The sequence below is a fragment of the Plecotus auritus genome (genome assembly GCF_963455305.1).
Source record: "Plecotus auritus genome assembly, chromosome: 12".
Classification (NCBI taxonomy): domain Eukaryota; kingdom Metazoa; phylum Chordata; class Mammalia; order Chiroptera; family Vespertilionidae; genus Plecotus; species Plecotus auritus.
In genome coordinates this window covers 38,797,876-38,808,396 of record NC_137778.1, presented here as the reverse complement: position 1 = coordinate 38,808,396, position 10,521 = coordinate 38,797,876, and the positions used below count along the sequence as shown (strand labels likewise).

Sequence of the window (10,521 nt, the reverse complement as noted above, 5' to 3'; positions counted from 1 at the left end):
CTGTGGGCTCATCCATCGGTCCCCACTGCCGCTGCTTCCCTCCGTGGAGGCCGGGAGCTGTGACTGTCCTTGAGAGCAGGTGGGACACATCTACACACCCGGGGGGCCTGATCAGATGCCTGACTTCAACCCCCAACCTCCATTTGAGGGGAAGACTTTGCCAAAACACACCCAGCTCCTAGCTGGCCCTCCCGATGGGAAGGCCTATCCCTGTCGGCAACCCCCAGCAGCGGGCCATCTCACCAAGCACTTCCCGGGCCTTGGAACATGGGACCAAAATCAGGCCCTTGAACCAAGAGGGGCCGTTCACTGGTGTAGCATCAGGTTCGTCTTTCATCATGTTTTACTTAAGCTGGATGGGGGTGCGGTTCCTCCAGGCGCAGCAGCGGGTGGGAGGCAGGGCATCCAGGCGGAGCCCGGGGGTCAGAGGGGAGGGAAGAGCATGCCGGGGTTGAACGCCCACCGAGGGGACCCACAAGCATGAAGGGAGCTCATCTGAAGAGAGAAATCTGTATGAAGTCCTGACTGTCCGACCAGGCCCCCACAAAGCCACTGGGGTTGGAGGGGCAATAAGGTCTGTCGACGGAGAGCATGTTGGGGGATCTCTCTGGTTCTGGGCCCAGGACACTTGCTTCTTAAACCATCGCTGCTTTTCACGGAAGGGGTCTGAGTCCAGAGATCCCAGGGGTTGGGAGCAGGGGAGCCGGGGCTACTGGGGTCTCTGTGTGGTCTGGCTTGGAAGGAAAGGGCAGGGCAAGGAGGTGTGTTCATAGACCACGAGCTGTCCCAGGTCCTTCCACACTCTGAAGCCAGGTTTCTGGTGGAAGGTGAATAGGTAGAAACCCCATGAGATTCCCATTCTAAATCTCAGATCTTGACAATGAGGGCCCATCTTTCTGCTTTAAACGTGGGGGGCTACTTCTGTGAAATCTGGGGGTGGGAGGGAGAGGAGAGACTAGAGGAAGAGACTTCTTGAAGGATACTGAGGGGTATGGACACAGGCCAGGGAAAGGTGATTAAATCTGATCTTCTGTTGATACCGAGGAATTTATAGCTCTGGGGGCGGAGCGATGGGTCTGAGTATATGTATGCATTTCATGTACATTGTGTGTTGTTGGTTGTGTGTGCTGCATCTTGTGTGCCTTGTAAGAATCAAAGCATCGTGTGTTTACACCGAGTTTGTGTATTTGGAGTGCAGAACAACAGCAAATTAGCCTCTCTGTATTCCGTATGTGCACTCCTTGTGTTCGTGTAGTTTTTGTGTATTCTGCATGTGGGTGCAGGTCATGTCTCGTACATGGTGCATGTAGGTCTCCGTGTATGTTCTGTATTGTAAGTCCATTCTGTGTGTGTGCTGGATGCGCATTTTGGATACGGGTATAACCACGTACCTGTCTTAATTTGGTCTCTGTGTATTTTGCAGGTGCGTTGCATGTTTTGTCTTTGTGTATGTGGCAGCAGTGTACCTCTTTTGTGGTGGGTGTGCATGCATGTGTGCCTGTGTGTGTGAAGGTTTTGTAGTCCTAGGTCAAGGACACGGGGATAAATATCTACCCTTGACCTAGGCCTTAGGAATGGGTTGGGTCCCGCTTGCCCCATGTCTCAGAAGTTCAGCACCATCTCCCACGAGGAGGGGGAGAGAAGCACAGAGGCTCTGCGCTGGGCCTGGGATGCCCTGCAGACACCTGGGGATGTGGGTGACCAGGAACTAGTGAGCACCCTGGGCCTAGCACCCTGAGCTGGTGCCCCACCCCCAAGGTAACTGTAGGTGCTAAATAGCCAACCGTAAGGCTGGGGCTGGGGCCACGAGTGGGCAGCCCGACCACACAGCTCGCTGTGTTTGGGCATTTAAGCTATTACGTTGAAAGGCAAAGAGGCCCAGGCTGTGAGGCAAAGCCTCCCCACCTCACCCCGTTCCAGGGCCAGCCTGACTCTGCCTGGAGGCTGTGCGCGCTCGGTCACTCTCAACCTCTTCTGGGGCTGGGGCCGATCCTCTACCATCCCGCGGTCTGTTGAAGCAGCTCTGGTTGCCCATCTAATAGGGAGAGAGTCCGAGACTGTCAATCGCAATGATGCCTGTGGCTCATCCAGGGACTTCACCCGTTGGTCCCGGGATTTTAAAGTTCCCCACGGAAGAGGCTCCCTAAGTCCAGACCCTTGGAACTGGGTCCCCAGAAGCCCTCCTCGCTGGCCTCCTTGGCTTCAAAGCAGGTGATCCACTCTGGCCCTCAAGGGAAAGGTTCATGGAAGGGACTGATGCAGAGCCGATGGCAATGACAGCACGGGGTGGAGAGCGATGAGAATGGAGGTGGTGACCATGAAGGGCGGTGAAGGGGAGGCCTGGGGCGGGGTGGCCCAGGACAGCTGGAGCCGCGAGGGCCGCGGGGCCCCTCTGCACTCAGTAAGACAAGCCTCAGCCACGGGGACTGAAGCTGCAGCACATGGAGGGCAGAAAGACAATTCTAACGTCTACGAATCCACGGAGACGGGCGTGCCTGAGGCAATGGCAGCAAGCCCAGGACCTGTGGGGTTACCCGTGAGGCCCAGGAACCCATGAGGCCTCTTAGATAACCAACCCACCAAGCAGGGGATTTGCTCCTGAACCTGAACTCCAGGGAGCGAATATATGTGTGAGTGTGTGCGCGTACCAACACACACACACACACGTATGTATATGTGTACATATACATACATACACTGTAGTGCACATAGTCAAACACATGCATAAATTGCCCTGTGTCAAAAATATTGCATAAGCTTATACAAGGTCCAAATGCAATTATTTCTAGAGCTAGCCAGTAGAGGAACTGGTGAGAGAGACTCGGGATATATTTATATACACTGGATCCATAGATGGCCTTCCTCAGGGCCCGATGCCCTGGACGGCTGGACAGTCCTGCCCATGGCTCAGCTGCTGAGGTGTTTAGACACTGCCTTCCCCGCTCGCTCTCCTGGCTTTGCAGAGGCCTGTGCCCCCATCTGGAAGAGCAGGGATGGGGTGGGCTGGAGGGCCAAAAGTTTGGGTCCCCATTCTGAACCGTCAGTCTATTTTTTTCTCCTGATTGAGGGCTTTTATCTTCCGATGGGGGGATGGGGTGGAACACCCTAGTTCAATGCCATTCCTAGGCTATTAATACTCTAAAGATGAATACTGTGTAGGCTACTAAGAAAATAGGTTATCTCCTGTGTTTTAAATATTGAGGTTCATGCAACAAACACCCATGCAGCTCTGTAGCATCGCTGGACATTCCACTGCAGTGTCAGGGCAGCTGGGCCACAGCGCCGGGAAAGCAGACATCTGCAAACTCCCGGGGAAACCAAGAGACTGGATGTGCTTTTGTGACCCGGAAGCCTGCAAAAATGGTGACATTTGAAGTGGAGAGGTCCCTGGGCGTGTTAGCTTCTCTCCACAGGCCTAAGGGAGCAAATGAGAGACTTGGCATCTTGCAACCGGTCACACTAACTCTCCCTCCCCCGGGCTTCCCTCTCATCGACACTGCAGAGAAAAAAAACCCAAATGCAGCATTTTCCGTTATGAAACACAAGCCTCGGAGCATCTACTTGGCAGCTGCGATTCACAGACCCCAGCCTGTGACCGAGAAAGGGATTCCAACACACAGGACGGTGTGTTCTTTTCAATGCAAAATGGAAACGACCTCTCGCGTAATTACCGGCACGTTAAAGCCAAGCCACCTTGGTTCCCTGTGCAGGTGGGCTCAGATGGGAGGGGAGGGGGGTGCGGGGCGGGGGGCGGTGCATCTCCTGGATGCTGTGTGCATTTACCCAGGGAGGAAAGGTGGGTCTCAGGTTAGGTATGTGCTATGAGGTGGCCTCAAAAATCCTGGCTCCATAGGTGACTCCCATCTTTGGAAACCCCCCTAAGCCGGCGATGAAGGTTCGCGTGAAAGCCATGGATAGCTATTCTGTGTTCTAAATCAAAAAATCAAAAGATCAAAAGTCACTTGCACGACTATTGCTTCCCATGCAGAACCGGATTACACACTGTGGAACAGACTGACTACAGTGCAGGCTGTTATGCAACGTCTGCATTCAGTTCCGTTGAGCTGTGGGTATGCTAATAGGCTGCAATCAGACATCGGTTAACATTTTGGTAATATTCACATAGTTTGTATTAGCCAAAGTGCAGTTGGCCGTTTTCAAGTTTTCCTCCCTAAAGTCCTCGTTGCTGTTGTTCACCCCCTCCTGGATCTCCATGTAGTCAGACTTACTAATGGTAGAGGCACTTCTACTTTTCTTTAGGTCAGGGGAGGACGGGATCTTTGGACAGCTCGTCACTTGCAAGTACTGGGCCTGTTCCTCCCCCTCTGTCTCCCGGTGGTAGAAGTAGTTGAAATTGGACACTATGACGGGGACTGGTAAGGCAATGGTTAACACACCTGCAATCGCACATAGGGAACCCACGATCTTGCCCCCAATGGTAGTCGGGACCATGTCTCCATAGCCTACAGTTGTCATGGAGACGACTGCCCACCAGAAGGCATCCGGGATGCTGGGGAACTGGGAGTCTCGCTCATCGGCCTCAGCGAAATAGACGGCACTAGAGAAAAGGATGACCCCGATGAAGAGGAAGAAGATCAGGAGGCCCAATTCCCTCATGCTGGCCTTGAGGGTCTGCCCTAGGATCTGGAGACCTTTGGAGTGTCTGGACAGCTTGAAAATCCTAAAGACTCTTACCAACCGGATGACGCGGAGGATGGCCAGCGACATGGCCTGCTGGCCCTGCTGGGCATCCTCGGGCTTCTCGGCCAGCTCCGTCCCCAGGGTGATGAAGTAGGGGATGATGGCCACGATGTCGATGATGTTCATGATGTTGGTGAAGAAGCCGGCCTTGCTGGGGCAGGCGAAGAACCGCACCAGGAACTCGAAGGAGAACCAGATGATGCACAGCGTCTCCACGATGAAGAAAGGGTCGGTGAAGGAGGTCGACGGCTGGTACCCGATGGTGCTGTTGGAGTAGGTGTGGAAGGTCACGCCCCCGCCGTGCATGTCTTCGTTCTCGTCCCGGAAGATGGGCAGCGTCTCCAGGCAGAAGCTGACGATGGAGATCAGGATCACCATGACGGACACGATAGCTATAATCCGGGCAGGCCCCGAGCTCTCTGGGTATTCGAAGAGGAGCCACACCTGCCTCTGGAACTCATTCTCGGGCAGAGGCCGCTCTTCCTCTTTGATGTAGCCTTCGTCTTCCCGAAACATCTCCATCGCTTCTTCCCCCAGCTCATAGAACCGGATCTCTTCCGAGAAGATATCTAAGGGCACGTTCACGGGGCGCCGCAGCCGGCCCCCCGACTGGTAATAGTAGAGGATGGCGTCGAAGCTGGGGCGGTTCCGATCGAAGAAGTATTCGTTGCGGAGGGGGTCAAAGTACCTCATCCGCTTCTTTGGGTCCCCTAAGAGGGTCTCTGGGAACTGGGCTAAGGTCTTCAGCTGGGTCTCGAACCGCAGCCCCGAGATGTTGATCACCACCCGCTCGCAGCACTCGTGGTCGGCCTCCGGGTCATAGGTGTCCTGCGGGTGCCCTGGGAGGGCAGCAGCCTCGTCCGCCGGGTCTCCGGTGGCTACTGTCATAGTTGGGGCTGAGAGAAGCGCCTCACGCTAAGCCGTCCAGCTGCCTGGTGGCAGGGAGCTCAGGGTGCTGCCCACGGTCCCAGGAGATGAGGGCGCATGGGCCTGGGCCCCTGCGGGAGAGCCCGGGGGCTCTCTGGGAGCCAGGGACACAGCTTGGCTGAAAGACAGAGGCAGTTAAGGACGTGAGGCCACTCAGTGTCGGCTGCGTTGCTCGTCTGTGTCTCCCTCCAGAAGCATGGACACAGCCACCGAAAAGCACAATTTCATTTCACCTCGGAGCCTGGCTGGGGGTCATGGAGGGGGGGCCCTCTGGAATGCCCTGCACTGAGGGAAGGTGGCGGACCCCTTTGCACCGCACGCAGGAGCATAACCCCGGACTGGAGGCTGGCAGAGAGCCTCCCTCAGGCGCTGAGCTCAGGTCTTGCAGATGCCTGCGTCCTGGGAGGTATTGGCAGTGGCAGACCTTGGACCTGGGTCCCCCTCACCACCCCCACGTGGGGACGCCACGCGTGGCTGTTATTAAATAAGAGACTGACTTACCTGGGAGGCAGGGACGGGAAGCTCTCTTCCTTGCAGAGCTGATCAGCTGGTGAGGGAATCCTAGCTACACACACAGGCAGCCTGACTCCCCATCACGTTTCCACGCTTCAGCTAGAAATAATGGTGAGTCATCGTGGGCAGGAGGGCGGGCGCCAGGTCCTGGAGGTGAGCTCCAGGTCTGGGCTGGGCCGCAGGGGCGGCGGGTGCCAGGTCAGGGGCACGCGGGAGGCCAGGACAGCTGCACGTGGGGCCGGAGCCTGTGGAAGGAAGGAGGCGAGATGCAAAGGTCAGCAGAAGCCCGAGTCTCAGGAGGTGGGACACTGCCTGGTGGGGCCAGGGCTGCGGGGCAGCCTCCCTTCCACATGCCCTTCCCGACCTGGGGTCACACCTGAGACTCCCGCTTAGCCCCCACCCCCACCCCCACCCCCCTCAGCCTCCTCTGGGCAGGCTTTCATCCGCTGGAAGCATTTTCTCCCCGGGAACAAGCCTTCAGGCTTGGCTGGGTCTGTCTCCTCCAGGGGCCTCCCAGGCTGGGCCAGGTCCCCTGTTGGTCCTCAGCAGCCATCAGGAGGGACTCTGGGCAGAGCCGTCCCACCCCAGGTCAGGCCCAGCCTCTGGAAAGCGGAGAGCTTCCCACACTGCAGCCTACCCACGCTCTGACCTCCGCAGGGTCCCCCCAACACACACTCCTTCAGAGCTGGGCAAGGGGGACTGCTCCCGCAGAAAGCTCGCTCCACAAAGCTGCCTGGCTTGGGCCCAGGACTGATTCGCCCTCGGGTATCCCTGGGCTCAGGCCTCCCTCCAGGCGCTTGGCATTTGAGCCGGGCAGGCGCTGGACCACCGATTTCTCCCCCAGAGAAAAATCCCTCCCTCGCCCTGGGCAGGGGCGGCAGAACGGCCAGCCTGGCTGCCCCGCGGCTTGGCTGCAGCGAGAGGGGAGCCTGGAGGAGGCCGGCTTCTGAGCTGGACACCCTGCCGGCCCCATCCCGTCCGCCCCGAAGCGGGAGGGGTCTGGGCCCTCTCCCCTGCGCCTCGGGCCCGGCCGGGATTCCACCGCGCGCGCTCCGCGCTCGTCTCCGCGCGGGCGGCCTAGACCCACCGGCCGGCCGCGGCCGCCAGCGCCGCCTTAACTCCCTCCTGCCCGGTCCGTGGGGCTCTCGTTGCGGGCCGAGCGCAGCCCGGCTCCTTGGCCTGTGGAGTGCAGCCAAGACCACCGAGGCGCCATCCCCACCCGGAAACTCTGGAGCCTGAACTGGGGGCGAGGAGCGGGCGGCCTCCCCGGATCTCAGCCTCCTCCCGGGCGCGGGGGCTCCGCCGCAGCGCGCGGCCGCGGGGAAGCGGAAAAGCCCTTCTCGGCCGCAGAGCCGTGTAGATTCCCAGCCGGAGGCGCCCGCAGCCCGGCGTCCCAGCGATCCGGTCCCGCCACCGGAGCTATTTACCAGACGCGGCTATGCGGCAGCTGCACTTCGCATCCCCCGCCGGCTCCCCGCTCACCCTCCGCCCCGCGCCACGCACCGCCTGGGGTCCCGAGCCCACTCGGCGTCCTCCCTCCCACGGGGCGCCAGCCCCTCGCCCGCCGACCCGGCCCGGCTTCCCCGCCCGGGACTCAGCCCGACCCCCGCGCTGCAGGTGGCGCCGGGTGCCCCGCAGCCTCTCCGGGCGCCGCAGCCCAGCGCCCCGACCCTGATTTACCCTTCCGGACGGGCTCCCGGAGCCTCCATGTTCCTGGGGGACCGGAGCGCCGGCGGGACCGCGGTGGTGGCGGCGGCGGCGGGTGCGGGCGGCCAGCCGGGAGCCGGCTCTGCAGTCCCGCGGGCGGCGCGTACGGAGCGCCCGGCCGCCGCCCGCAGCCGCACCGCGCCACGCAGCGCCGCACCTGGCCCGGCTGCGAACTCGAATTAAAGGGGCCGGCGGGGGCTGGAACCGCGAGGCGCGCGCCCGCCGCCGCCACCGCGCAGGCCGCCGGGCTGAATCCCTGGCCTCGGCCCCCACCCCGCAGAAAAACGCCCCTTTCTTTCGCAGGGGCGGGCTCACTAACCAGAGCTGGTGGAGAACGCGGCGGGGTGCTGCCGGGCGGGGAACAGGGGAGAAGTTGAGGGTTGATGGGGGGGCTTCCTGCCCAATACTGAAGTAGGCAAGGAGGACTCTGCAGAGCCGCTGTCCCAGTCTGGCTGGCCGGGGAGGAATCCGGTCCATGGGACAGGGGTTGCGGTCATTACGATGCTGCCATGCTGCCGACCTGGATCTGACGACCCCGCTTTGGCCCCCCTCCAGCCCTGCCTCTCCACCGCCCTCTTACCCAGCCGCCGCTTGGCTCCCTGCCACGCAGCAGGTGCGGGGTGGCCGCAGTGTGGCACAAACTTGCTGCTGCGTTGGCCCCCACCGCGAGGAGCTGCAAGCCGGTCCTCCAGCCCCCTCCCCAGGGCCAGGGCAGGAACGGCTGGGGGAACCTGCAGAGGCCCTAGGGAAGGCTCACTGAGCAGACCCTCAGACCTTGCAAAGCCAGCTGGAATGCGGGGCCTTGAGATGGGGAATGCAGCTCACAGCACCCCGGGGCGGGGAGGGGGGCACAGAGAGGAATACCCTTAGCTCTTGGAAGGATGCGTGTGGGAAGCGCAGCCTGCCCTCTGCTCAGATGGGGGACCTGGGAGGGTCCAAGGTGCCCTTGGGAGCCACCGCCTGGCCCCAAGCCCCTGGAGTTCCGTTCTCCAGGGCTCCGCCGGGATCCCTTCCTGGAGCCCTGACTGCAATGCAGAGGCCAGGAGGCTCCTGCTGGGCCCTTGCTCAGAGGGCCTCCTCTCTGGGCCTGTAGCTTGTGGTGGAAGCTTCCAGAGCCCAGAAGGTCCAGCTGGGTGGGATCCTGCCCTTTCATCTGGGTGGTCTACCCAGAGCTGTGGGGGTGAGGGTGGAGGTGGGGAGGTGGGGGGTCAGGGGGTAGTGACCCCAGGGAGCTCTTGGGATGACAGATGATGCTAAGACAGGGCTGGTTAGGGTTCAGGCTCCTTGAAGCTGGGCCGTCCATGTCCCAGGCAGAGGATGGCCTGGGCATTTTGGAACTGGCCAGGCCGAGACCCGAAATCCCTGCCCAGTTACCAGGCAAGTTAAGCCACGTCTCTGGACCTCGGTGTCTTCATCTGCAAAACGCCGGTACCTCCTGGGCTGCTGTCAGGGTGACGTCATCGACAGAGACCTGAGCGCCCAGCAGACGCTGCGCTCGGCCTCCCAGGAAGCTCCCCACCTCACTCCCCGCCTCCAGCTCAGCGTTTGGCTGTTCCTCTGCTGGCACAGCCACCAGCTTCTGGTGGCCCCATTCTCTCTGCTTACGAGCTTGCCCCACCCCTCACTTTCCCTGAGATCCCAGCCATTCCCACCGCCGCACCAGACTGTCCCCCAGAACCCCACTCCACACCCCTGGAGCCTCCCCGGACCAGCACCCCAGGGCCGTCTCTCCTTCTTGCCGCATTGGGTTCCCATGTCAGTCACAGCCCAGCGGCCTTTACCAAGTTCGATTGTGTCCATAGCTTTCCTTCGCTCTCCTTTGTTAAAACAAAAGCTGTGGACAAAGAAAAACTCTTGCGGGAGAATGAACCATCGTGCTGATTGGTGACAAGTGCCTACCACGTGTCAGACCCTGCTGAGGCCTCCAGCCCAGTGGGACATTTCCTCCTTGCGGCTCTCAGAGCTTCCACGTCATCACCATTTCAGGGAAAGGAAACCGAGGCAGAGAGGGGTGAAGCACCCTGCCACGGGGTGGGGATGGCTCCGCGGTGTGAATGAGGCCTCGAGTCTCTAGGGCACGTGCCCCAGCCCCCACACGTCACCGCTCCGTGAGCTGGGCAGCACTTGGAGTTCATTGCCCTCTTTGGGATCTTTCTCTGACCCCTGTTCCATCTGATGGCCTCGGGGTTATGTCATCCTACCTCCCCCTTCAAAGCCTAAGTTTGAACAACAGAAAGAAACTAAAGAAGGACATTAAAAAACAAAAACAGCCGAAACCGGTTTGGCTCAGTGGATAGAGCATCGGCCTGCGGACTGAAGGGTCCCAGGTTCGATTCTGGTCAAGGGCGTGTACCTTGGTTGCGGGCACGTCCCCATTAGGGGGTGTGCAGGAGGCAGCTGATCGATGTTTCTAACTCTCTATCCCTCTCCCTTCCTCTCTGTGAAAAATCAATAAAATATATTTTAAAAAAACAACAAAAAACACCACAACAGTTGTTCAGGAGAGTGGGGTGTGGCTCCCACGCCCAAAGCTCTTTTGGGTTCGCGGGGCTGGGTTCGAAAACCACGGGCCCATTCCCAGCTCTGACACTTGCTAGCTGGTGTGAACTCGAGCGGGTTAGAGAAACGCTCTGTGCCTCAGTGTCCTAGCTTGCTGAGTGGGACAGCAAAACC

The 10,521-nt window shown here is 59.9% G+C and overlaps 1 protein-coding gene across 4 annotated transcripts; it reads right to left on the bottom strand.

The window, feature by feature from the left end:
- Positions 1-2,964: 2,964 nt before the first annotated feature.
- On the bottom strand, positions 2,965-8,043 carry KCNA2 (potassium voltage-gated channel subfamily A member 2). 4 transcript variants are annotated; one of them, XM_080648982.1, is made up of 3 exons: positions 7,822-8,043; positions 6,130-6,386; positions 2,965-5,746 (listed from the first exon to the last, which is right to left on the bottom strand). In XM_080648982.1, exon 3 carries the CDS (start codon positions 5,587-5,589, stop codon positions 4,090-4,092), a length of 1,500 nt encoding a protein of 499 aa, XP_080505108.1. In that variant the 5' UTR covers positions 5,590-5,746; positions 6,130-6,386; positions 7,822-8,043; the 3' UTR covers positions 2,965-4,089. The 4 variants fall into 4 exon arrangements, with proteins under 4 accessions (XP_080505108.1, XP_080505111.1, XP_080505110.1 ...); XM_080648985.1 differs by lacking the exon at positions 7,822-8,043 and adding an exon at positions 7,569-7,588; XM_080648984.1 differs by lacking the exon at positions 7,822-8,043 and adding an exon at positions 7,229-7,366.
- Positions 8,044-10,521: the final 2,478 nt, after the last annotated feature.